Source organism: Phaeoacremonium minimum (assembly GCF_000392275.1).
Source record: "Phaeoacremonium minimum UCRPA7 unplaced genomic scaffold PA7_03_scaffold_140, whole genome shotgun sequence".
Taxonomy (NCBI): Eukaryota; Fungi; Ascomycota; class Sordariomycetes; order Togniniales; family Togniniaceae; genus Phaeoacremonium; species Phaeoacremonium minimum.
In genome coordinates this window covers 169,667-197,382 of record NW_006921047.1, presented here as the reverse complement: position 1 = coordinate 197,382, position 27,716 = coordinate 169,667, and the positions used below count along the sequence as shown (strand labels likewise).

At 51.9% G+C, this 27,716-nt stretch overlaps 4 protein-coding genes across 4 annotated transcripts; 2 read left to right on the top strand and 2 right to left on the bottom strand.

Moving 5' to 3' along the window:
• Positions 1 to 8,608: 8,608 nt before the first annotated feature.
• Positions 8,609 to 9,520, top strand: UCRPA7_1943 (putative ubiquinone biosynthesis protein coq9 protein; the record flags this gene model as incomplete). The annotated part of the gene is made up of 1 exon (XM_007914521.1): positions 8,609 to 9,520. One exon carries the CDS (start codon positions 8,609 to 8,611, stop codon positions 9,518 to 9,520), a length of 912 nt encoding a protein of 303 aa, XP_007912712.1.
• A 291-nt stretch (positions 9,521 to 9,811) lies between these two features.
• Positions 9,812 to 13,568, bottom strand: UCRPA7_1942 (putative dna repair protein; the record flags this gene model as incomplete). Its single annotated transcript, XM_007914520.1, has 4 exons — positions 9,812 to 9,851; positions 9,905 to 10,005; positions 10,062 to 13,373; positions 13,437 to 13,568. 4 exons carry the CDS (start codon positions 13,566 to 13,568, stop codon positions 9,812 to 9,814), a joined length of 3,585 nt encoding a protein of 1,194 aa, XP_007912711.1.
• Positions 13,569 to 14,366: 798 nt separating this feature from the next.
• Positions 14,367 to 16,305, top strand: UCRPA7_1941 (putative regulatory factor sgt1 protein; the record flags this gene model as incomplete). The annotated part of the gene is made up of 2 exons (XM_007914519.1): positions 14,367 to 14,520; positions 14,672 to 16,305. The coding sequence occupies 2 exons, from the start codon at positions 14,367 to 14,369 to the stop codon at positions 16,303 to 16,305; spliced, it is 1,788 nt and encodes a 595-aa protein (XP_007912710.1).
• Positions 16,306 to 24,232: 7,927 nt separating this feature from the next.
• Positions 24,233 to 26,294, bottom strand: UCRPA7_1940 (putative pyruvate decarboxylase protein; the record flags this gene model as incomplete). Its single annotated transcript, XM_007914518.1, has 5 exons — positions 24,233 to 24,536; positions 24,588 to 25,114; positions 25,285 to 25,763; positions 25,929 to 26,039; positions 26,099 to 26,294. 5 exons carry the CDS (start codon positions 26,292 to 26,294, stop codon positions 24,233 to 24,235), a joined length of 1,617 nt encoding a protein of 538 aa, XP_007912709.1.
• Between the last annotated feature and the right edge of the window lie 1,422 nt (positions 26,295 to 27,716).

Here is a 27,716-nt window from a genome sequence, read left to right as displayed (position 1 = left end):
AGGGAAGGACATGCACCAAGAGGGGGGTGCGTAACGAATATGGGGAGGGTAGGCGGGGAACAAGGACAGTGTTATAGCTGGTAAGGCAGGCGGGTAGGTGATGTGATGCATTGAACGGGGGTGGGAGTGTGAGTGTGAGCGTGAGCGTGAGCGAGTGGGCGAGTACCCAGGGGGAGTGACTGTGAACACGAGGCAGTTGAGACGAGAAGAGAGCAGGAGCAGCGCCGCCAGCCAGCCAGCTGGCTACCAAAAGTACATTTAGGTAGAGCCAGACAAGACAAGGCACAAGCAGCAGGCAGGGACTGGCGAGTGCAACGGAGGTGGAAGGTACCGACGTGAGGTATAATCACTGGTCACACGTCATCGAGGCATTTGAAGACTGCTCACGACAGCGAGGTATGCAGACCGGTTGGCCGATAGGTTGGTGTCTCAAGCACGACCTGGAGAAGGGGGGGAAAGAATTGGAGGGCAATTCAGGCAGGGAGGATATGAGGCAGCGGCCAGTGCAGGGCAAGATAAGTGAAGAGCGAGGAATTTAAGTCGGGAAGAGGTTGACCATGGAGAGCAAGTAGGTAAGGTAGGTACTGAAGAGGAGAGGTAGAGGTAGAGGAGGAGGTGGAGGGAAAGAGAGAGTTTGGATGCCGAGGACGTACCCATGGCCATATAGTATTCTCAATGCTTGTCGTACTTAGCCGCGTTGATATCGGAGATCTGGGGGAGAAGGGTCTTCTCGTTGTGGTGGCCGAGCGAGCGAGCGAGCGAGTGAACAAACAAACGAACGACTCTCTGATGAAGAGACTTGCTTGTAACAACAGCTACAGACTGCCACTCTTCTGCTTTGGGAGGGAGGATTAGCTTAGGACCAACTAAATGCTTGAAGCGGGACGCGCGAGATGTAGGCGACGAGTCGAGCCGGCAGGAGGAGAGGTATGCCAAGGTATGGTATGGGTATGGGTATGGGTAGGATACGCGATGGCCTGCAGTGTACTGTACTGCGCTGCGCTGCTGCGCTGCACTACAATGTACTGTGAGACGATGCGATGCGATGTGATGCGATGCGATAGCAAGTGGAAGCTGCAGCAGGCGCGCAGACGATGGAGGAGTAGGCGGGAAGGGGATGCCGCGCGTTGGTTGACGCCGAGGTGCCGCTCAACGATGGATGGGTATGGGTCCACGGCGGTCCAGGAGGCTGCAGGAAGATGCAGGGAAGAACAAGCCCCCGGGCAGGGAAAGGGAAGGCAAGACAAGACAAATGCTAGGGAAAAGAACGGAAAGGGCAGGCAGCCAGTCAGTCAGTCAGTGTTGGTCTGTCTGTTCCGTACTGTACTGTACGGTATGTACCTTTGTGGTTGTACCGTACTTGGTGCAGACCGCAGAGTGCAGAAACTTCGAGAGGTGTCAGGGTGCGCAAATGTACCTACCAGAGTGGATTGAGATGGGTAGATTGGTTACGGATGTGCGTGTGTGGTGGATGTGGATGGGGATGTGGATGGATGGATGTGTGTGTGTGTGTGTGTGTGTGCGTGTGTGATGGATGGGTTGGGGTAAGGTATAGCAACAGCAACAGCAGGTGGTGATTGATGAAATGGACGGCAGAGTGAGCAGAAAGCGGAGCTGGAGTAGGAGGAGGCGTCCGAGGAGGCTGCGCGACCTGAAAAGCCAAACGGACAAACCAGCTAGCGGCAAATGCGATCGGGTACCTCAGGCACGACAGACAAACAGGCCAGACCAGACCAGGGCAGGCTGAAGCAACCACAACCACAACCACGGCAACTACCTACAGTAGATACCTAGGTAGGGTATTCAACCACTCCATGCGGCTGTCATCAGAAACAGGTAGATAATCTACCTACCTTAGGTAGCTTGCTAAGGTAGGTAGTTAGGTATGCTCCTGTAACTGTAGGTGTGCAACTCTGTGCTGCTGGTACCTAGGTACATGCAAATGAACAGCTAGGCTTCTTCTTAGGATTGGGGGGAGGGGCAAGACACGACGGCAGAGGGCAAGGTGGTGGTAGGTGGACTGAGAAGAGGACGACGACGACAATAGAGGAGTGGAGGTCTTACCAGTCGGTCACTCCTACAAGAGGCAGAAGAATGTACACACACTACTGTCCAGGTACTGTTGAGGTAGGGCAGTATGTGGTGGTGGTGCTGGTGGTGGCTCCAGGGTACGTTGGTTCCTAGGTAGGGTTGAATGTGTCCACCTAGATACTCTAAGGTAAGCCTGTCTGTACAGTAAGTGTTGATGGGATGGGCGTGGTGTGCCTGAGCGGGTGCTCCTGTCGCAAGGATTGCTTCGGGGAAAAAAGGCTACAGACGCGTGCAGGAAGAGTGAATGGATGGAGAATGAGTGGAGGAACAGCCTACCTACCTAGGTATCACGTCAGGTAACGTGAGGTATCCAGTCACAGGGTGCCTCAGATGTTCCACTTCCAGACTAGAGAAAGTGTGAGAAAGGGAGAGAATAAAAGACGCGTTCCAGGCACAGCATGCATTTGGTGGGTTACTTCTAGATCAGAGGCAATTAATCGATTAAGGTGACTTCACACGCTTATTCTGTTGTGCTAACAAGGGTTTTTTTTTTTCTCTCTTCCTTTTCCCTCCTTTAAGGGGGGGATTCGCCTCTGATCTGTTGACCAGACAGAGAATTACTGCCACGAACCTGATTTCTTCGCTGGAAAGATGGATTTTTTTTTTCTTTTAGGGAAAAGGACGGCCTTGTACAGTCTCTTGTCTCTTGGAAACACAGGAAACAAAGACACCTGCCAAGGTTTGGATAATGCAAAGTGAGAGTGCTTCTCCTACCTATGCAGAATGTGCATCCAACACCACAATTAACCTATTCGACATACCCATTGGCCAGCTGGTCTGATGGTCAGGTGTGAAGAGACTAAAACCAAAGGGACTTGTCAATGTGGAGAGGTAGAGATGGCATCTGTCTCCCCCGGGCCAAGCTTCCTCAGACTGCTCAGTACATACGGACCTGGCAGAGTTTTCCACCTCCCCAAGGATGATACCAGGGTAGGCGACTTATTCCTGGATACCTAACAGGCGCTTGCCAATCTCGATCTCCACTCAATCCACTACCTACTTGAACACGGCCGAAGCAAGGGCACTAGAGGTACTGCGCGAGATTCCCCATAATTAACGAGTCCTCGAGGACTGCATGGGTAACACATCCTTAAAGACTACTCTTTTGCCAATATCAAACCCCTACTCCTGTCCTAGCACAGTAGGAAGTATTCCAACGACACTACGCCTGGTCCATTATGCGCGAGACAGTAATCTGGTGGCTTTAAACACCTTGAGGTGGTGGTGTCACTGAGCTGGACGTCGGTGTGTTGCCAACCACTGAGGAAGAGATGTTCGTCACGGCTGACACAACAGATGGCTCTAATTGTTGTCTACTAGCAACCTACAATACTGTACAAGTCGGATCCAGTGGGTTAGGCAGATCCTCTAGAGCTTGTGTCACCGCAATCGTAAGCAGGCACAGCTCAGGGTGCAATTCACTGTGTCCTGGGGCGTAGTGAGCCTTAGACCGACAAGACATGTCTTCGGTAAGGCCCAGCATAGCCTCTTTGTTCGAGGTCGCAGATATTGAGGCAAGCTTTGAATGATTGAGAGCTGGACTTGAGATGCTGCTGTCAATGCCATCTGGTGAGATGGCTTATGTCTCTGCTCGCTGATGCTAAAGAGGAGAGCATTCGCCAAGTTGCCTTCTGGTTGCCTTTTTAGTTGGTGCTTTCGCGTTGGTTACACTACAGCTCTCGCGCCCAGATGCCAACGGTCACCACCCAATGATAGGGCACTTCTCATATGTGATAACAGCATACCTAGAACACCAGCGTATTGGGGTGGCCAGATTCAGTGCCGCTAGCCCAGCTCCAAGGCTACCTTAGCATGGCAACTTATAGCTCACGGGAATACCTACAGTGCAGTTCTGATGACGAACGGGGATACGGCAGACCTGGCACATGGGGGGACGGGATGTGAATGGAGGGTGGATGGTAGCTGATGCGGGCGAACACGACCAGGCCGGGCGCCCTGGCTCAGCACGGGAAGAGAATCCCTGACTGGCAATGCTAGCCTATCGAGGCTAGAGCGGCACAATGAAACAGCCTTTTTGGCACGGTAGGCAAGACAATGCTGTCAACGCTGTTCCCTTATTAGCAGCAGCTAGGTAGTATGTCGTGCATCGACCGAATATCTCATATTACTCGTAGAAGATGAGGCCCTGGTCGCATCCATGTCAGTCATCCCCAGCACGCTCACTGGGTTGAGACATCTTTGCCCACTCGATCACATTATCTAATCTTGACATACGAGCGGTCCCGGTACAGTAAGAAGTACGTAAGGTTGTAGATGCAAGTCATAGATGCAAGTGCCTTCTGATAAGGCTCGAATCTGTACTTTATTCAATTTATTGGGATATAATTATTCTCAGGTCGCTGTGGAAGTCGTTGTACCCGGCCACTCGAACAACGCAAGGTTTAGATACCTGCGAGGTACAGGCACGGGCACTGACAAGGTCTTTGCGATGCTTCTATGCGCGTGGTACAAGTACGATATTAAGAAACTTAATCACATCAGCTATCAGCTACCAGCTACTTAGGTGGATTCGACTTTAGCTCATTGGAAATTGACTCGCCTACTAGGTGATGATTGATCAGTCTTTAGAGGATCATGTTGCCAAACATTAGAACACCTTGTAAACTTGCAGTCAGTCGTAATTCGTACCGGACGGAGAAGGTGCAGTAGGTAGATACCGATATCTTATGAAAGCACCCAACGGTTATCAACATATCGAAATATCGAGACCTCCGTCTTCAAAGTACTCTTTTGAAACCACAAAGCAGAGCGGGAGAGCATCTTTTGAATAGGCATGTGCTAGATGTGCGAAGATTCGCTCGGGAAGGCGCCCTCTTCGGTGGTCCTTGCCTTGCCATCTCCCTATTTTAGCGCCACCTGTCGCTTATTTTAGATTTCCAAAACACCTCGAGACTAAAGCAAGATGCTTTACCACAAGACACACATATCGACGTTCCAGATCAATACACAGGACCAAGCTTTCAGTACGAAATCAAAGTCAAACCTCAAAGAACATTATATCACCAGCACCGAGTCTAGTCTGAGGCTAACGGCTGACTTAGGTACCTCGAGATCCTATGTACACGGCATCTCAGGAAGCTGGTTTGTGGAGAAGCGTGTTTTCGAACAGGTGCAGAGCGCCCACTTTTCGCCCCCAAATATCATTTAGATATCTCATATAGCATGTGCTAGAGAGGTAGCTCGGAAAAGGCTATAATCCTCATTACTCGATAAGAAGCTGGCGATGAGGTAACCGTTTGCCCTTCCCTGCCTACCCCCGGTCTGCATGCTCGCTAAGCTAGGTGTGGCAGCTTCGAGAGCTTGTGCTCTGAGCCTCTACGAACCCGCCTGGACTTGGAGTATCCTGTTGAGACACCTGAATAAAGCCACTCGCTGATACGGTTGCACGTCGTCCATCTCGCCTCTGTGCCGCGATTGTGACCCTGCACAGCTACCCACCTGTTGCCGTCCTGTACTTTACCTTGACTCTGGCATATCGCCGGACTCTGCGACTGCAAAAGAACACAAATTGGAGATCCTAGGACAATGTCTGCCCCGGTACTACCATTCAATGACAGTACATGACGATGAGTCCTCAGGCCAGGGAGAGGATACTTGGCGTTCTCGCGATCCAATGAAAGCCTTGACGTGTTCATCCAGATTTTCTGGGGTGGGGACGTGGCTTCTGCTTCACGTTAATGCCATGCGGGCCGGTCTAGAAATGGCAACCCATGCCCTTGTCCTTCGTGGCCCTGTATTTCACCACCCTTCACGAATCCTGCCGCGCCATGGCTGCGTTTCCTATGAGATTTTCCCTTTGTCAGAACGGAGATGTTAGTCTGTAATTGACAGTTGTCCACCCTCTCCTATGCTCTAACTGACCTTTTTATCACGCTCTCAAGTGGAAGGCCAAGTGTCTATCCTGAAGTCTCTGATATACCAGCATCAGGTGTCGAGCTTCAATTTTATCAACGGGCCACCCAGTTGGTGTCAGCCTCGTCCGTCTTTTAGGTTATTACCAGAAAACAGCAGTGGAAGTGCCTCTCTTGACGACCGCTTCTGCCTGACACGAGGTATTTCGCTTGAAGCATGGGCGGGATGGAGAGGTTGACACTGAGAATGCAACAACCTGCAGGCATGGGACGCCTCTGTATGCAAGTTCTCTATATGCAAGGCCTAGGCCAACCCTCTCCCACGTTCTGCATGACAGTGAATTATTACAGGGCATTTCACTCAGTGACACCTATCAGGCCTTCAGAGTGACGACTGCTTCCAGGCTGTCATGCGGAAAGACAGCCTCTGGAACGAATCCATGCTGCTAAATGCTGAAGCGTACTGCACTGTACCAACATTGTGCATGCTACTTAGTTTAATAACTACGAGATACAACCCAAGATCTACCGAAAATCGACTAGACCTGGAAGAAGCACGCCGGAATGCCTTGCAGGTTCAGTCCCACAGTATTGTTCACGCACTGGAGCATACCCGACGTTGTCTTACAAGTCGACATTTTGCGACGAGAGATGATCCTGGAGGATCAGATCGACAGATAGATGGGGTACGATACATACACATCGAAGACATCCTTGACAGCGTGCCAGGATGGCTAACAACCCCGAGCATCTATCTAGTTTGAGGTAGCCTGATCTATGGCTATTTGTTTAAGCACCCACAGTCTTTTCACTTCCAAAGCAGTCACTTGCTGTGGTAGCTTGGGAGGGTTGCACACGCCCTTTGTCCTTACTACTTACGTGGTTTACAGATAAGCTATGGATCTCAATCTTGAGCTTCTCGTCTGATGATTGAAGTCACGCATCCTAAACAAGAAACTCTTATTTCTTTAGCTTCGCATAGCTCACATCATACAGCGTACAAATTCTATGGCCTTCAGAGTGCTATACTCAGAGCTTCCTGAAGCAAAGTGGCAACAAGAATGTACGAAGCCACGACGGACAGAGTTCAGACTGAGGCTCTTGCTCACTTTAGCTCCTAGAGCTTAAGGCGGGACAATCCTCAACAGTTTTGTAAAAATTTTCGACTGAACGAGCCAACCAACGTGTATTGGAACCCGGTGAAGAATAATGTTGCCCGATTGATCAAAGGCCCTTGTGTGGCTCCTACGCCAGGTGCCAGGCGCCACAGGATTACGAGCGCCAGGGGATTTGGATTTTACTTACCGCTCGCCCAGGGTCGGTTGCGGGTGGTCCAGTCATGTACGCAATATGCATGTCCCACTCTGTCAGGCAAAGAGCTTTTTATCTCCCCCTGCCAGGTCTTGTCGCCGGCCCGATGTGTTGCGGCTATGATCCGGTATAGTGAGCAAAACGTGATCTGGCCTTGGGGTGAGCCTAGGCTTGCATCGAACAATCTCCTATGTTAGGACGGCCACGGTCGGATATGGCACAATCACAGTCTGCTGTTGGTGGAGAACACACACCCTGATGAGCATGCTAGTAGCACTTCTAGATGGGGTCGTGATGCCGGACAGGCTAGATTAGATGGATCGGGCGATCAATTCGAGTTCGCGCAGGCCGCTCCTCGTCGATGTCTTGGCCCACTGGATTTCTGCAGTTGCGGCGGCGCATATCTTCAGGTGTGAATGTTCGACGTCTCCTTGCATTAGCCTCCTTCTCGCATCTCCATACACACTTACTGCTACCACTATGGGCTAGGACCGGACTCGGAAGCAACCCACGAGGATGCCTGGCTGCGCGCTACGTATCTGGCACGGCTCTGCGTCATTCGTCCGATTGCACACCTCCCTCCCTCCCTACTGCGTAGGAGGTGCCTTACTACGCAGCGCATGTCACAGACCACCCAGCAAGAGCCCCGCCCCAACTTGCCCCAAGCCTCGGGGGTGGACACCAATACGGAAGCATCCACAGCGGGCCAGTCATTGGCAGGTGAGATCAGACCGATCATATCCGCGAGTGCGAGACAGATAGATTACACAGGACTTGCCTTATGCTACCGCGGAGCAAAAGAGAGACCAGCAAAGGGTAGAGGGCTGCTAGCCACCTGGAAAGACATTGAGCCGCAAACTCGGGGTCATAGCTTCGACGGGGACGGAATACCTGTCTACCTCAATCTATGCACATATACCGGTCTTACTCCCCTGCAGTCGAGCCCATTGTGGGCAAACAGATCGCCATCTCAGTGCAGGGAACCCTGGACTTGCGGGCGTAGTCCAGAGAACACAAGTGTGCTGTAGTTTTAGCTGGTGCAAAGTGTAAACCTGGTCTTGAGCCACTCCGGGCGGCCCGGAAAATCCCCCATCCGCTAGCACGATTAGAGACAGCTCGGACGTAGCAAATCCAAAAGCTCGTGATGTTTGACCAGTAGAAGCTGTTCACCCTGCCGGCGACAAGTACGAAGCAATTTCTATTGTCCATAGGCCACAACGGCACCATCAGCTTCCCCGCGGGCCAATTGATTGCACCCCGGTGTTGGACACTCGCTTGTGGCAACCGCACATCCTGGACCTGGGCAAGGATCGAGGCAAAAGCACACATCGAAGATGCCCCCGTCCACATACACAGTCAAAGCCAGTGCCAGCCGGCTGGCGGCATTGCGGCCACAGCCGACGACACGACTTTCCCAGCACCTGCATGCTCGACGACCGCATCTCCCGGCCGCAGTCGCCCAGTGCCGGAACCTCACATGCATCGCCCGCCCTGCTCGGCCGATCCTTCCGCAGCGCCCTGCAGTCGCGTCATCGCAGCAGCCAAGCTCCCGCCCACGCCTCTACCACTCCTACGACCACCCCGAGCCCACCGGCTCATTCAGTCTCGCCGAGCAGGAGATCCTATCCGCCGCCTACACGCATGTTCCCGAGCACGGCTTCTCGCAGGAGGCTTTAGCATTGGGCGCGAAGGACGCGGGGTATCTTGATATCAGCACCAATGTTGTCCCCGAGGGCGTTTTCAGCCTGATCCGATGGCATCTAGTAACCCAGAGGAAGGCCCTCGCCGGAAAGGCACAAGAACTCTTTGGGGATGAAGAGGCGGCCGCGCGAATTGGCGTCGGCAAGAAGGTAGAGCTCCTGACTTGGGAGCGTCTCCTAGGAAACTCGGTAGTTGTTCGTCGATGGCAGGAGGCGCTGGCAGTCATGGCACAACCGAGCTATGTCCCAGCCTCGGTCAAGGAACTGGCCATGCTGGCCGATGAGATATGGTTCCTCGCTGGCGACAAGTCTGTTGATCCTTCATGGTATACTAAGCGTGCTTCTCTATCTGCCATCTATGCCTCAACCGAGTTATTCATGACGACGGACACCTCAGAAGGTTTCACAGAGACACTACGGTTCCTTCGTCGAAGGTTGGATGAAGCGCAGGAGATTGGAGGCACCGTCAAATCTATCGGGTCGTGGGTTGGATTTACAGCCAGCGCAGGCCTCAATGTTTTGAGAAGTAAGGGTTTACGGATATGATCATGGTGGTCATAGGATGCCGGCATATCACTGTCCACCCTTGCTGTATTATAACCTTGTAAGAACACGTGTAAGAGCTACCAGGACACAAATAATGTACACATAGCTATAGGTCCGGCCATAAGTCGCCAAGCTCGAACTCCTGATCAAAACCTCTCCGACCAGCAAATGTAACACCAGAACACCATGCCTTTGTCTAAAAGTCCCAAAAATGAAGAAGTGACCGGCCGTGAAGGCACAGTGGTAGCAAGCAACGTCACATCTGGCTGTTTTGCATATATCTTAGGCAGATTAATGGCCTGCGATCAAACGTTGGCGGGGATCAGTGAGCCTTGAATACTGTTAGCTTTCGTCCACAACAGCCCTGGATCACAATGAACGAACCTGATGATCTTCACATCCTTGTCCAAAGTAGCGCGACCCTCGATGGCATTAGGTGTGATGAGAATATACTGTCGACTGACAGATGAACGAGCCGCCGAAATCTGAAACGCATTAATATCAGTCAAGGTTTACATCATGGGCATAAACATAAACTTACAAGCATGTTGGTGCTGATAGCGCGGTTCACGTTGTCCATGAAGACGTCAAACTCATCCAGACATCTCAATGGAGAGCCCATGGCCTCCCAGATGGAGAGGAGGAGGCAGATCGAAGAGAATGACTTCTCACCACCGGAGAGAGTCTTGGTGTTTCTACCCGCACCACTCTTCTTGGTCTGATCCGGCTCCACTTGGAGCTCCAGAAGTCTCTTCTTATGGTCCAGACGTAGTGTACCCCTGAAGCTGCGTTCGCTGAGGAGGTACATGAAGTTGGCTCGGGATCTTGCGGATATATAACGCTGGAATTGCCTCCATCGGTCCAAACGGTTCATGTGCGTCCGCTTCAGGGCTTGGTTTTCTTTGCGTGTTTGTTCGAGCGCCGCCACAGCTTGGTCACGAGCTGCCTTGGCTGCAGCAGCCCTGTCAAAGACCTGTTCGTCCGTCATGCCGATTGTCCTGGCATACGAAGCCAAAGCCTTATCGAGAGACTCTAGTTTTTTCTCCACAGTGCTGTGAGTCTCGCCCTCTCCGATATGAACTCGTTCGGAGTGCTCGGAAGCCTGCCTAGTGAAATCTTCAACAGTCTGAATCTGTCGATCACGCTTCCGCTCGCGGCGAGCCTTCTCGTCTTTGCTCAAGTCTATTTCCTCGAAGGCCTGATTCTTCTCAACGAGGGCGAGTCTCCGTGTATCTTCCGAACGCTTGACTTTATCTTCCGCCTTGTGTAGCCGAGCTTCGTAGTCAGCGAGTTGAGATTTCTCCTGTGTGAGATGCTTCTGTAGATCCTCGACTTGCTTGTTCATCTCCGACTTTCTCAAGTGCATAGTACCATATTGGTCTCCATACTGGTCTCTTTCTGTCCTGACCAATTCCAGTTCCTCGCGAAGAGTCTGTAGTCGTCCATCCGCGCCATCGAAAGCATCCAGTTCCTCCTGAATATCGTTGATCTTCACCTGAATGGCTCTCAGGCTTTGCTTGAGTGAGTTGTTCTTTTTCTTCTGCTCTGCTATCTCGGTGCGGCAGCGCTGGATCGTTTGCGTAATCCTACGTTTTTGACCGTCGAGCTCTCGCAGTTCACCACTAAGAAACTGGAGCGACTCCTTGAGAAATTTGACTTGACTACCAGAGTCCGACTTCAACCGGGCTTTTTGGTTGACTGGCGGCTCGACAGGCGTAGTTCCTATACTCATACCGCCTTCACGGGCATTCGTTCTGACGGTCATACGAAGACCATAGCCACGCTTCTTCTCATGAAGACATAGACATGCAGCCACATTCCGAGGCGCAGGACCATCCATCATGACTCGCTCAGCCTTCGTCCTGTCTTGGATGAGGATGATCTGTTCGATACGATTGTTGATAATGAGCTGATTCCGAACTAGTTGGTTATCGATCTTGAGAATCCGGAGAATCGTGTCGAACTCTGGGTCCGGCTCTCTACCATCAGTATTGATGGCATGGCCACTACCGATGAAAATAGGACAGGATCGGATCTTGAGTCGAGTCATCATTTGACGTAAACGATGCTGATCACGTTTATTTGTGACGATGAAGCCATTGAGGAGACCGCCAAAAGTGCTCTCAAGGATTGAAGACCAAACAGGCTTCGAAACATGCACATGTGCGCCGATTGGACCAATAGGCTTTTGCTCGAAGCCATGGTCGTGCTCGATCGCTCTTAGTAGTTGTGGTAGTTGAGGCTCATACCCATCGTATGGTGAGCCACCACCCTGCTCCAGATTCGTAATCTTGCTCTCCGTCGAGGTGATCTCGTCTCTTTTGTGTTCGATGGCATCGTTCATCTTCTTGACATCCTTCTCAGCGTTGGCATATTCTCTCTCAAGCTGAGGCATCAGAGCATTGCTCTCCTCAATCGCTATATCAATCTCGGCCTCTTCACTCTGGGCAGCGACGAGTTCGTTTTGCTTTCGAGTATGTGCATCACCATTTGCATCCTCTAGACGGCGTTCCTCACCGCGGATCTTGTGCTCCAGGCTTTTCATCTTGTCTGAAGCATTCTTGACACGTTGGTGAACGTCGCGCTCATCCTGATGAAGAGATACCAGTTCACCTTTGGCTGTCGCATACTGCTGCTGAGCCGCGGCAACCTTATCTCTATACTCAGCCTCCTCAGACTTGACATTCTCAAGAGAAGTCTGCGCTCTACGAACTCTCTCCTCCATTTCATCGAAGATTTGGGACTTTTCCTGAGCTTTTTGTTCAGCTTGGGCGATATTTCCATCTGCTTCCTGGACAGCGCCATTCAAAGTCTCAAGCGCGCGTTCTTGGTCCACAACCTGGGCCCAAATCAACTGTCTGCGATATAGACGAGCCTGCTGGCGCATGCTTTCATGCTGCTTGACAAATTGCTCGAGTTGTTGCGCTTTGTCGAGAGCCTTCTGCGCGTTTGCTGCCTTTGTCTCGAGATCGCCAGCTCGGACTTCGTTCGATTGAAGATAGTCCTGAATGACACGGTAATCATCGTCAAGCTGTTGTAGCTGAACACCCTGAACGAAAAACTTATATTTGGTGGCATTTGAAGCCGCATTCAGGAACTGGCGGGCGTTGTCCTGTGAGAGCACGTTCAAGGGGTTGTCCACTTGCAAGCAGTAATACTCAACAATCTCCTCGACAACGCCTTTCTTGGTAGAGATGGTCCTACCCGTGGCGGATTTGATCTTGAATCCACTGCTGCCAGTTTTGGAAAAGTGACGTTCGACCACGATACAGTCGCCATATACCTCGGGCTGGAATGCGTCATGGCCCTGGTTCTTGATCTTTACCCGGAGGACGGACTGGTCACAGCCCTCCTTGATGAAGCTCTTGAGACTACCTCCACGGTTGGTAGAACTCGCCTTACCGCCGAGGCAGAGTGTGATGGCCGTGAGAATAGCACTCTTTCCACTACCGTTCTCGCCCACGATGAAGTTCAGCAGTGGGCCGAGCTCGCAGTGCAAGCGCACGTGGCACATGAAGTTGATGCACTCGATGCTCTCGATGATACCGTTCTCCGCGACATGGTTCTCGCCAACCTCCTCAACCGCATGACGATGCCTGTGTTGCCGACCTCTCTCTGTATTCCTCAACCGGATTCGCTGAGTTGCACGTCGATCGTCTTCGTCCTCGTGTTCCAGATGAGTGAAGCCACCGTCTCGCATGATGTCGTATTGTGTTGCTGGGGGTTCGTCATTGTGCTCGGGCTCGTCCATGTCGACATCTTCGCTACTATCCGAATCTGGGGACATGTCGCGGGTTTCACGACTAACATCCTTGCTAGAACCAGCCTCAGAGATACGGGCTCGTTTGCGCTGCTGTAATTATAGTAAGTATAATGTAAAATCTTGAGAAGCCTATAGTCATAGTAGGATGCGTACCGAGTCATGGCGTAAGCTGGAACTAGCCTCTCGTACGTCGACGACGTCTTCTTCTTCAGCACCATCGTTGGCATCGCGCCTTGCGCGCTTCCTGGACGAGCCTCCCAAGCCGTTGACTGTGCGGCCGGGCATCTTGCTATTTGACAGACTGGAGAACGAGTGCCCGTCCCAGAAAATAGCGCGCCTCGCTGTGGTGGAAATTTCGCGATCCCAACCGGCAAGACTGTTGGCGATTTTGGCGGAGATGCGAAACTCACGTCAGGCAGGCTGGCACGATAGCAAGGAGGTTCGACGCGACCGTGTTTTAGTGGTGCAGGGGTGCTTGGTGCCTTGCGGTATTGACTCCTAGGCACCCTTAACCTAATAAGGGGCAAGATTGGCCACTGAACACGCTAGACCCTTCCGAAAATTTTAGAGCTTTGGCCCCCACGAGAGAATGGTAGGTATTGAAGTTGCCTTACCCAGATAACGTGTTACCCATGGAGCTGGGGGTCGTAGCCTGACTCGTCAAGTACTACTTTATTGCTGCGTTAACCCAGAATCTCAACTAAAACCAGTCAAACCTCAGTTCGAACTTTCTCTTAGCGAATGTCCAACAAGAATATCAGTCTGTCAGTTTATTTGCCAAAGGTCAAGCGTGAGCGATTCCTGCCCTTGAGTTCGAGAGCCGAAGGATAAAACTCTGTTGGAAATCGTCTTTGAGTTTGTTGAAACCACGGAAGTAGTTCTGGAGTTACAAGCGCCTGGAGAACAAAGAACAACTCGTCCACGGTAGTGTGTGTCGATCAGCAAATCCCGTCACGCAGCAGAGAACCCCTTCAAAGAAGTCTGCCTCGGGAAGACACGATGGACCCCGACGCAGGAGCTCCTTCGGATGCGGGCAATTTCGCTCCGTTCGAAAGAACGCTGCCCGAGAGCTGCATGGAATACATGCTCTTTATCATAGACTCACAGCTCGACCCTCGCAAGTCACTGTCGGCCCTGGAAACAGTGCGCAAAACGGCTTTCCAGCTCTCAGACCAACTCACAAAGGAATACATATGGCATCGAGATGCATTCAATCTTGAGAGCAAGAGCCAAGAAGGTACGTAGCTCCTTTAGCCGTGTCGGAGCCGTGGTCCAATCTTGATCTATTGAGAGCTATCTGGACACAATCTGGAAAGCAAGTTATTTTCAAGAAATTGAGCAGATAAGGTTGTTTTCACGATACAAAGCTAATCGCTGACGCTCTACAGGTCTATTGTATCTTCATGGTATAACCGATTATGGAGACTCTGTAGAAGACGAGTGGCTGATTGTTTACATCCTCCGAGAGTTGACTAAACAGTTCTCAAATCTCTGGGTCCGCGTCTTTGATAGTGACGGAGAGTTTCTCCTCATAGAAGCCGCCAATGTCTTGCCCAAGTGGCTCAGCCCTGAAAGTGATGCCAACCGAGTCTGGATACAAGGAGGTCAGCTAAGGCTGCTACCGGCTGCTACGGATTCAGGCCCGGCAATGAGGAATTTGAGATTGCTTGACGCCGTGCAATTTATCAAGTCAACTCCCGAGTTGATGGTCCACTCCGCATTTGTCGAAGCTGAGGCATTCTACCGACTAGACAAGTACCCCGACCAGATACAGAAAATGATCCACTGCGCAAGAGTCAAGATCCCCAGGAAATTGGCGTATATTCTTCATCGACGGCCAAAGGCCATCGCCCCAGCTGTAGAGGCATTCTACTTGCGAGACCCCCTCACCCTGAAGCCATTAATGTCAAAAGCTGTAGAGAAGCTTGTTTTCCCGCCGCTGGACTTTGTCACTGTCAGTGTGCGCTTCACTCGAGTTCTGTACGCACAGTTAAAGTCACAGAGATTTGAGCCTCCACCCCCCTGGCAAAATATTATGCGATCATCGGACCGAAACTCACCTTCAGGAGATAGCGATGACAAGGATTTCTCAATGCTTGACCTGGGTATGAAAGTAGCTTGCGGTTTTGAGATGCTTGCCGCCAGTGCCTCGAAGAGCAAGAGCCGAGTGGCCGTGGAAGTTGCCATGCTACTCGAGGACCTGGAAGAGGACGGGGATCAGGCCCTTCCATCAGATGTCGAGATCAAAAGCTGGGATGACGTCGAACGGGATGACGATGACTCCTGGATGGACGTCAACTACGACGACTTTGAACAAGAGCTTGACGGCAAGAAGAATCAGTCAGGAAAATCAGCCTTTGGGGATAGCACGGCTCAGGCGGATCTGCGCAAGATCGTATCACGATTTGAGGCTTTCTTGAACGATGACCAAGCCGGTTTGGACGGGGCCGAGCTTGACGAAATGGACGAAGATGACGATGATGATGAGGATTATGACGACAGTGAAAGCGAGGACCGAGAGGTGAGCTTTGATGAGCAAGAGTTTGCTCGTATGATGAAGGAAATGATGGGTTTCCCATCGACGGAAACAGACGCGAACAAGTCACGGACGATGAAAGGAAAAGGCAAGGAGGTTAGCTTCGACAGCCGCAAAGACGCCGCTCAGGATGAAGAGGATGACGAAATCCAAAAGCTGGCTGAATTGATGGAGAAAGAGCTCAACGAGCATGGCGCTCTCAATTTAGATCCAACGCCGACTAAGCTGAGAGCCCTCAGGGACAAGGCATCTGAAGTCTCTACGGGAGAGCCTTCAACCAAGGCAATCGCACCTACGCAGCTCGACGAGGAGCAAGATAGCGATGCAGAAGAGGTGGATGTAGACTATAATCTCGCGAAGAACCTCCTTGAGAGCTTCAAGAGTCAGGCTGGTGTTGCAGGCCCCGCAGGAAACATCCTTGGCATGATGGGCCTTCGCCTCCCACGAGATGAAGACGATGATCGCGAGGATGATGGCAAGAAGTAAGCGCAAATGGAACGGAAAATAATGTATCTTTAATTGTCCCGAATGCTGTCTATGAACGCCCGCCGTTTGTCTGGGACTATTGTTATATGTACAACTAAGCTAAAAATCGATCAAAATTTGTACAGTTGAGCTCAAGGCCAATAGAGCTAATCTTCGTCATCGGCTTTCGGTTTCTTTGCTGGGGATAGTTCGCCGCTTGGCCTCCTGTGCCGCCTCTTCGGATTATCGTCGATATCTTCTAGTCTAGACAGAACAGTGTTCAGGCTTCTTCTAGCAGCTAGCTCTCTGTCTCTGCTGTTGTTTCGTGGCCGGTAGAACTCTTGGGCAATGCTGACAGTGGCATGATAGCACTGGTAAAGCAGTAGTCTGATGTAGGAGAACTCCTTGTCTTCGATTAGATCTTCATCGAAACCAAGCGGCGTGCTACTTCTTTCTTCTCTTCCATTGAACCCTAGCAAGAAGACTTCAGAGGGTTGGTTGTTGAATATCTTCGCCATCAGGGGGTCGCCGAAGACGCATTGACTCCAGTCCTGTAACCCAGTCACCCGGATACTGGGAGTGTCATCCGTCTCATCCCCGTCTTCGCTGGACGAATCGTCGTCGGCTTCGGATACGTCTGATTTATCTTCACCCTCGACGCTTTTCTTACGCGGGGACGGCTGCCGAGAACTTCTTTCGGGTACTGTTTTCTCGATCATGGTATTCGATTCGTCGGTAGCATCGAGAATCACCAACCGCGGGATGGTAACGTTGTCGAGCAAATATCCGAGGCGGCGGAAGTTTCTTCTTATTGCAGCATAGGCAATTGTGACAGCCATGTCTTCGGCATCTCGAAGTATATTCTCTAGCATGGCTTGAAATGCTACCGACCAGTTGCCAGCACCTCCGACGGCAAGAATGCCGCCGCTACCGGCGTGACGTTGTGGATTAGTTGGAGGAGTGAGAACTGCAAGAGCTGGTCCGAATTTGCCGGAAGGGGACTTGACACGGGCAATCCGACGGACAAGAGAGCCAGTCTGAAAGTCGAGCTGCCTCCGCTCCGCGGCGGTTAGAGGAGTTGGCAGAGATGACACGGGGTGTCCAGAAATGCCCGAAAGTAGATTATATGCAGAGCCCAACTCTTTCGTTGTGTGTGAGTGCGCAACAAGTGATGGTAGGAATCTAAGGTCTAAGTCTTCAGCGAAGTCTTCAAGGATTTCGCTTTCTTCCTTCTCCGTGTCACTCGAGATGCAGGTCTCTTGCCCACCCTTGGGATCCGCCCCTATCCGCCCGGTTGGGTCATGCTTGGACAAGATGTCCCTGAGCCACCTGACCACCTCCGCCTCAGACCTAACAAGCAGCTGTTCTGAACGAAGTAGTCTCAGCATGGCTGACGGTGCCAGGACTAATTGCAACGCCTGAGAGTTGGAAAGCTTAATCTCATATATCCTTTTTAAGCGAGGCGAAGGAACCGCCTGGATGGCCTCGATCGTTACGCCTTGCGGTACCTTCGCGCTTAGTATGGCCCGAACAGAGGATTCTGGCGGTGGTTGACTCATGGGGAGGAGAGAAGTCCGAGATGAGCCCTGGTGTTGTTGGACAGAGAGAGGCTGGTTAGCCGAGCCGGTAAGCCTTGTGGGACATTGAGGATCCGCGAAGCCTTTTAGATGCCGCTGGTGCTGCTGGTAGTGGTGTCGTTGACTATTAGAGGACTGTGCTGAAGGATCACGCCCCTGGGGAGACACAGGAGAAGCAGGAGAGATGCGACAAGCGGAACCAGTAGCCGAAGCAGGCCCCGGGGGCGGCGCCATCTTCTTGACGGCACGCAGCCGGTCAAGGGTGGTGGTTGTTTGTAGCATGCCAGCAGTGTATAGATGCCCCGGGTCCTATCACGAAAGACACAAGAAACATGGTGGCTGGCCGATTGGAGGACGGATGATGCCTCGACCCGCTACCAACTCGGACATAAAACCGAAACAAGGAGCCAGGATGGATGGGATCAACTGGGTGGTAGAGTCAAGACGCAGGTGGCTGTTGGTCCCGCTCGACACTCTGCAGATATGAGTATGCTCAGACAGGTATTTAAGGAGTGAGGTACCCTCCACACAGGTAAGAAGAACAGATACAGGCAAGCCAGAGTCGAGAGAAGCAGCGACTTTAGTAAGACGGAGAGACAGAAGGCAAATCCTCAGCCCAGTCACCGAGGCGGGGCTCTGGCTTGTGAGAAGGTTGCGGGAAGAAGGCATACATGAGACATAGTAACGACGACGACGACGACAGACGATAGACTAAGCCCGGCCGAGGCTGGACTACGCGGAGCAGGGCAGAGCAGCAACACCAGCAAGAAAGGAGCAGTAAGAAGCGAACGAGACAGGTGGACGCCTCATAGGAAACGGCAGCATAAGAGAGGAGGAAATTAGGGGAGATGGATGTCTCTCTGCCACGACGACCGCCAGCAGCGGTAGCTTTGCCCGACTGTGGGGATGTGGTCAAGAGGTGCCATGTTGGCGAATGGGGCGTGGTTCCAAGCGAGAGGGAACAGGGATGGGTTGGGCAAGACGCGAAAAGGGCTGGAAAGCCGCCAAAAGCATATTATTTTAGCTTCCAAGACTGAAGTGACTTGCCTCGCCCTAAGGTAAGTTGGATAGCTTAAGGTAAGGTACAGTACCTAAGCTGGATAAACTACAAAATGAGCCCATCTGTCGAGCAAGACGGTACTGCATAGACATGAGCTAAGTAGTCACGTAACGCCGCCATTTACACATTGTAGAGCGAGCCTGTCTTGACGGAGTCTGTCTGCAGTGGCCGTTCGGCCCAAGGCCTCTCTCATAGGTAGGCAAGAGGCTGTGTACGTTTGCCAAGTGATATGGCCGCCTCCTCCGCAGTATGCTTGGAGCGAGCACCCCTACGTGTACACACACGCATAAGGGTACGGTATGTGCCAGTTTTGTCTGGTCCCATCCCATAACACGAGTGGAGGGACAGCATCGGTCAAGAGAGACTCGACTACGCTGCGTGATGCGCCCAGCAAGCGGCACAGCCCAAGACAACACGGGGACAAGTCCCTTGCAAGCGTATACTATGCAATACATCTAGCGACGATGGGTGGGTGACATGACACACCTGCTCCAGCGGCTTTGTAAGTCGAGGCAAGGTCTACATAACAATGAACAAAGTGCTTATCAGTTGCGCCAGGCCGCAACTCTGCTGCAAGCCGTCGGCCACGGCCACGGCCATGTCATTGTCCATTCCTTGCAAGACAAAACTACCATGCACATTGATCCATGCATATATACAAGCACCGAACGAAGGAAAGGGTACACTAGAGTATAAGGTCGTCGGTATGGCGCCGATGAAGCCGTTGGGCCGAGTTCCAAGCATGGCCAGGCCAGGGTAGAGAGAATCCACATATGGGGCGGCCCCAAGCGACGATGCAGGACGGAGCTCGCGCAAAAGTACAGTTTGCTCGCGAACAACGTGACGAGCGACAGGGCGACAGGCGGTGTATCTGTGTGTCTGTGTGTCTGTGTGCACCGGAAGCACACGGTATCGTGTTGCGCCGCATGCACAATCACAACAGCCAGAACAGCAAGGCACGAGAGGCAGGCAGGCAGGCAGGCAAACGGAGTCGAATGACGGGGAGAGTCGAGCGAGGAGTCTAGGGAGGATTCCCGGCACCCGCACCCGCACCTGCACCCGCAGGACGACCGCACCTCAGGGAAGGGCAAATATAAGATACGGACATACATATAACATCCAATGATTAATGATGATTACCAGAGCATCATCCACGGAGATCGAGCAAGGGCAGGGCAGTATGAGGTCCCTCCCGCCAACCAAGGTCAGAGTCCGTCGGGGGTCAGTCGTATTCCTCGCTGCTAACAACGGTTCATGTGAGACACATTCGACAATAACGACATCTGCCAGTTGGGATTGATCACGTAGCAAGGCCGGATACGTCTGTCAATCCGCCTCAATCGTCGTCGTCGAGTAGGTCCCTGGGCTGGAGATGGGAGATACTGACAGACAGACAGGCCGTCCGTCAGCAACCACAACATGGACATGGACATGGACAGAGGCGGAGACAGTCTGAAGACAACATCAGGCCAAACAGCCAGACAGCCGGAGAGACAGGGCGCCCCCAGGAGACAGGGAGACAGGGACGGGGCCATGGAGAGCTTCCTTCAGCGAGCCGAAACAGCATGGGGAAGCGAATCGGAATATTGCTGATAGGCCAATCCTAAGCGAGGAAGCTTCCTCAGCAGCTTCTATTGCATGGCCCATCCCCATTCCAGCGTGCCAGGACCACCCTAGGACCACCCTGGGACCACCCTGGGACCACCTTGGCCAGTGCGCTAACGCGGCCTCCATGCACGCCAAGCCACTGTAATATGTGCACTAAATGAACGTCTCGATGGATGGAACGGACCTTGTCCCGTCGTCGTCTGCTTGTTGTTGTCTGTTTGTCTCTTCTCTTTGTACGCTACCTAGTATACTGGACTGGACGGGGCTACCAGTAGTAACATCCCTCCACCTCCTTGTTCGTTCGTTAGTTGGTGGTGGTGGTGAGATTGAGAGATAGGCTCAATCGTTGGTGAGGTCTAAAGGGTACCTTCTCCGGGAGCCTTCTTAAGTTTTCCCATCCTGGAATCTTCATCTCTCCAGCGTGAACGCCGCTCCGATCCGCTTGCGCCATTTGGTTCAGCCGTCAAAGATATAAATGGCAACGTCGTCTGTGCGGTGGCACTCTGCGGCGCTCACAGGGCAGTCTGGATTCTGGAGAAAGTAAGACAATCTCCCCATACTGGGTAGGCATGTGTACACCTCGAGTAGAATACCACAATACCTATCAAGGCCTATGTACACGCATGTCCCCCCCTCATTGGAGGCGCTCAGGATCGGCAAGGCGCGAGAGAATGGGATCGGGTATCGTGTTGTCCGCCAACGGTCTTCTTGGAGAGTAAGCCAACCGCCAGGTATGCTCAAGGTAGGCCCGCGGTCCGGCTCGGAAGGACGAACCAGGATTTGACATATCTTGATTCTTGACACAGTGATAGGTAAAGTATAGGAGTCGTGAGTAGGCACTGGTAGGGTATCTAGAAAGCCACCTGGGGGTCCAGACCTCCGCCCAAGCCACCGGGGCGTGGCCGCGTGGACGACCACTCCTGTGACGCGCCAATTCCATAGTCGATAGAGGAGCATGTACAGTACTCTACAGCTAGACTGCCAGACTCGCCACAGAGCCAGTCTGCGAGGTATTCGTGTGCATGTTTGTGTGTATGCATGGCGGTTTAGACGAAAAGGAAGCAGGCTAAGACGACTTGAGAATTGTCCTCCGGCCCATCTACGTTCCGGGCCTCGCGCGCCTCAACCTGGCATAGCATCATAGCATGGCATGCTTTATGAGACACGGAGAGATGGAGGGAGTATAGCGTACGGCAAGTAGGTCAGTCCTCAGAAAAGTAATCAAGAGACGATCTTCAAGAAGTTGGCCGAAAGAGGTGTCGAGCCCGCCGCCCTGGGAATCTCGCCAGGCTGAGACACGAGTCACGATCAGTGCGACCAATCGCAGCCCCAACCTTTTAGCGTAAGGCGGCTCCTGTCAGGCTAATGGCCGCCGCCCGTGGGATTCGGCTTACAGGCCATTTGCACACCGTCGCCGCGTCTTTCATACCACGTCTCGTCAAATTTATCGCAATAAGGCTTAGCTCGCCCCTCCCCACAAGACGGGGAGCCTCCTACTGCATAGTAGACCGTCCCATAGAACTTTCCAATGCTTCTGTCACACTGACGACCTGCAGGCCAAGCATCAACTCGCTCGAGGCTCGTTGACCTATTGACCGGCGGTTGGAGCTAGGCCCCTGTTGCTCGATCTTGATCGTCACTGGACTGTTTACGAAAACGGGGCCGTTGTTGGCCGACTATACATGGAATATGTGTGCTGACTGATGGTGACGCTCTTACGCAGTATGACCAGGGCCAGCCATCTTGAGATTGAGATGTACCTCGCGGGTTCTATCACCTGCTCATTTGTGAGAGCCGAAGGTGGGTGGCATTTTCAGATTTTGAGTCTCGCTACTTTGTCTCTGTTCGTGTAAAGAGATACGCCAATCATCTCAAATACGTGTGGAAGAAATTTCTAATCTCAGCTGCGCATATAGGCTCAGCATCCACCATCGTGGAGTCCACAATCGGTTACCAGCCAAGTGGAAATTCGCGAGACTGAGATGGACAGCGGCGATCAACCGTCGGAGCCGGCGGATTATGACTTGTCTTCAGTAGTGTCTTGCACGGCCGGCGTTTTAGTCTTTTCTGCTTGGTTGTAGAGCTCCGTCAAGTTGTACCTCTTCAGCTCATCCCAGTCGCCATCTACAATACTCATGCCGCAGACAGTCTAACACGCCAACATTAGACCTGACGAACCTAGGTGGTGGGGACGCGCAACGTTACCTGATAGATATCTACTAAAATGACTTTGTCCGGATTGCCCAAGCTGACCTTGTGCCGTGGATCTACCAGGGACGCGATTCGATGGATCACATCATCCCGCTTCAGCAGATTGTGGTTGCGGAGTGAGGGCCGAATGGCATACTGGGCGAGCCAGGGTTAGCGAACAGTGCAGGGAGGGAGAAGCGCGCCCGTAACCTACCGAGTATTCCGGGCTTGCTTCTTGCCCCTGGGGGCTTCCAGTCTTTCCGGTCTCTGATTGCTCCTCGGCAGGTCTCAGTACGAAGTGCTCTGAAAGTACCTGTCTGGCGACATCCTCGACTCCTGACATTGTTGCCCTTCCCATAATAGTGACAGGCGTTAGCCTGTTAAGATATCGCGTCTTTCTTGTCTTGCCGTCTGCAGACGACTTGATATCGGTGCATATGTACTTGACAAGTTCTACTGGTTTGACCGGGGGATTGGTTCTCATAAAGAGTAGGCAGTCCTCTTTGGTACGAATCTCCTTGAAAATCTGGTCCGCCCCTTTCTCCCGGGGTGCTTTGAGCGAGCCTATCTCCTTCCGAATTGATGCTTCGATATCTAGACTATCATCATCTTCGTCTGCAGCTTGGGCCGTGCCTTCCTGAGTGTTGATCCCATACAACTTCTCTGCATACTGGTCTGCAAGTAAGTCCGTGCCACGTAACGAAGACCTGACAGGTAAGGGTGTCTCGTACCTCATCAAACAGCATTCTCAACTCTCGCGCGGATCGGCCTTCCTGGTGCCTGGCGCAGGTCACCCAGACGCCGACATGTCCAGGCTCGATGGCTTCGTACCGTGATCCGCCGGCCTTTCCCTGCTGGTGTGGTGTTTTCCATTTGCCCTCGTTTCCGCCCTTGAAGCTTGGTTAGCTGCGCTGAAATGCATTCAAACTACCTCGTGATAGGCACATGTTGAACGCTGAGACGCAGTATTTGCTAGCACAAGCATGCCTGACACCGCAAAGAGCCCACCCACCTTCTTTTTCTTGAAGGCTGGACCTCCATTCCTATCAGTCGGTGGCCCCTTTCTTTTGCCAGCGGTATTCATCTTGGTGCGAAGTTATTTTTATGTAAGGTGTTGTTGTCTCGTGGATGGATGGGCTCGCAAGCTTCTTGAGCTTAACAATTTTCAAGGTTGAAATTTGGTAAGTTACAGCGCTGAGACTAATCACGTGCAAGGTTTCTTCACTTAGCAGATCGAACTCAATCCAACAGGTGTCGACTAATTTTTTTTCTTGTTTCTCATTTTCATCATTATTTATTTCAGGATAAGAGTGGACCGGATCAACATTGACAATTTAGAAGAGTGGTGAGTCGCAGTTGCTATGAGAAGATGGGAACTTCGCCCCTGCAGCTTGTTACCCCTTTCCCACTTGCGAGTCTCAATACTTCCACTCAGCCTGCAGTGAAATAACTTGAAAGACAAGGCGCAGAAAACAGGTTAATAAGTGATATCTGAGAGATCCTCACGGAAGACCTACTCGAGCCTGGCATTGGTCTCGGCGCTTGCCTTTGCAGTCATGACGAGAGCCCTCGGTGCATCCTCCTTAGGCATATACAGCTCCACAAACTGGAGTCCTTGAGCTGAGTTGAAGGCCTCATTTGTAAGGAGATCGTTCAATTGATCCTTGGTCCTGACCACAAACTTCTTTGTGTGCTTGTCGGACCCGCCGAAAACGGTTACTAGCTCCTTGAATTGCCACTGAGCAATATCGTTATACTCAGCTTCCATGCCATGAATGAATCGTTCAATGGTGTAGCCATCATTGCAAATACAAAAGCTGCAGTTGTTAGACATTGCATACGGCTTTTATGTAAAGTGCCGGACTTACATGGTGACTCTCAAGTTGTGCCTGATAATCGTGCTCACCTCTTGAGCCGTCAACTGGAAGGAGCCATCGCCAACAAATAGGATCGTTCGCTTGTCATGCTTTTCATCCTTAGCAGCAAGAGCTGCACCCTGGCAAGCTCCAACAGACCACCCAATACTCCCCCAGAGAACCTGGCTCAACGCAGTTACGCCCTTAGGAAACTTGGTGTCCCAGATACCAAAGTTTGCAGTACCAGTCTCAGTAACCACGATGTCGTCCTCCCTGAGATAGTCGCCAACTCTAGGCCAAAACCACGCCTGGGTGATAGTCGAAGAGCCGTCGATATTCTCATCGATTTCATTTTTCACTACTGGACCTTTGACGAGGTTCAGCTGGCTTTTGTCGACTCTCTCAATGACCTTTCGAAGGACACCCTTCATAGTCACTCCTGGATACTCAGAGTATCGAACTACGCAGTGAGTACTGTGAAAGTCAATGGTGTTGAGCTGTGACGTGCGATACGAGAATCCCGCGGTGTTGAAGTCACTCTAGATGTAAGGGATTAGCTTCCAACACGTCTAGTCCACGAGGTAAGACTGCTTGCCTTGAGTGCACCGATGGACAGGATTAAATCTGAGCTTTCAACACGATCCTTAGTTTCCGGGCGCGATCCGGCTCCAGCATATACGCCGCCGTAAGTGGAATGTGTCTCATTCACAGCCCCTTTGCCCATGGGGGTGACAAAAACCGGGAGTTTGGTTGTTTCAATAAGATCATGGACTTCAGGGAGGACACGATGTCTGATAGCACACGCGTCAACAAGGATGATTGGATTCTTGGCCGCGTGTAGGTACTTGAGAACGACATCGACAACGTAATCCTCTCGGTCTGGCTCGTTCTTAGGATCCGACAGGTTGATAGGAGTCTTGAGCCGAGCGCCCTCAACTTTCTTCTGTACCATATCAGTTGGAAGCATGATATACACGGGTCTGCTGCGAAGAAAGCATTCTCTCAAGGTATGGTCAATCTGATTGGCGATTTCGTAAGGGTTGTTGAGCTTTGCAACTTCGCATGATATCTGGTTGTTCATATTGGCGAAGACATTGAAATCCCCATTGCCGAGTGTATGGTGCAACAACATTCCGTTTCGTTGGGAGATAGTGGATGGACATCCAACAATGTGAACAATGGGGACGTCTGCATCGAGAGTTAGTGACTGCCCCATGAGGTCATTGGAAAACGAGGGAAATGCCGCAATGGAGATGTCTCAGGAGTTGATTATCCAGGTCTCGACTGGGCTTCCGCAGTTGAAAATCGCAACATTGCTTGAGTAAGTCAAAACAAAGTCTAGAAATTGCTTACGTTCGGCGTATGCACCCGCAATGCCGTTGATGGCAGACAGCTCCCCCACACCGAAGGTTGTGATCATGGCCGAGATGCCCTTTACACGGGCATAGCCATCCGCAGCATAGGCTTCAGTGGAATCAGCACGATATGTCTCGTGGTTTCAAGTTCAATGGAGGCGTGCTCACCAGCATTGAGTTCGTTGACGCTACCCACCCAGGTTAGGCCACTATCCGGAAGATAGTCTAGGGCAACAAGGTTGTAGTCGCCTGGCAGACCGTGGACAGATCTTACTCCAATCTGATGGAGCCGGTCGAAGAGATACTTGGCCACATCCACTGGTTCCTGTAGGCCCTCTGTTCGAAGGTCTGCTGTTGAAGCCATGCTCTCTCTCGAAACTACTCAGCTAGGTAGTCTAACCGAAGCTAATGATTGAGGGGAGGACAAGAAGAAGAAAAGAGCAACAAATGCGAAGGGAAAAGGGTATCGTCACGGTGTTCAAGTGACCTAGTTCGGCGGAAGATATATGTAAAGGTGCAGACAAGGTTGAACTGGATCCCTATCTTTTCAAGGGTACCAACAACTCACTCCGAGTCTTTCGCAGGGTGCGGTGGGTGGATCTTGTAAGTCGTGCCTTCCGTAAGTGTTGTTCTGTTAATCCAAGGTTCTACGGAAACCAGCACAGGTATCTATCCGAGTGGATGTGCTGTCTCGTGCGATGGCTGACAGGAATGCTAGGATGGCCGTGGCAAGCTTGTGCTCATTTGAAGTTCATAAGCATGCAAGATAATTCAAAGGGCATGGAGAGGAAGCTTCTACAGGATGGCTGGCTTGATATCTGCTGCCAATGACTCGGGTATGATGCTTGGTTTTTTGCTGATTCACCTACACCGTACGCCTATATAAAAACCACCCAAATTCCAGGAACTGCACAACGGGATGATGTCGGAGCAATTACATGATTGAGTTCTTTGGCGGACGCCATCCAGGCTTCCCGGGTGCGATTTTGTGGAGCAGGTGTATCGGAGCAGAAGGAGATGCTCCATCCTGTTGCATGCTCCCTACAGCAAGGTAGCTTTGGACCCCACTAGCTTCAACCGCATTGTGATGTAATAGATTGTCTTCGTCAGACCATAGAGCGATTCTGTGGCTGTTCACGTTTCTCCAGCACCTCTACATAACCTCCCGAAGCCCCCTCGGGTTGTTAGAACCACTCCACCTTGCAGAGGCTGCAGATGCAATGGTTCCGATAACGGTGCTCTGGATCTCTTGATAGCCTCACTTATTGGGAGATGCTCATAAGAGAGTGGGTAGGCAGTGGCCAACTCTGAGCCGAGTCTAGGCGTTGATTCCCGCACCAGACCGCTATCTGCCGCAAAGCAATTTATACAGCAACATTGTAACACCACCCTGTTCATGGATAGGTCTGGCCAGTTGAGCCTACCCAGATCATGTATTCCCTCTTAGAGCTGGGATAGAGTACAGAGATGGAAATGAGAAGAGTTATGATAGAGCCCAAACGCCAAACAAATGCTTTGCTCAGTTCCCCTCCTCCCCCCCCAAAAAAAGCCAATTTTATACAGTTGATGAGACATCTTTTGATGCATACGACGTTTGCGCGGTATGTGATGTTTTTGGAAGACATAGTCTCCTAGATGCCGCCGCGCGTAATCAGTCGCAACGGCCGTCCTTCCAACCAGTCCTCCACCTTTCTTCCCAGAGCGAGCAGTCAAACACAGGTTTGCCTAGCTTCTTGTTGACCTCATTGTGTGCTCCACAAAGCCAATTGCCAAACTCGGAGCGGCT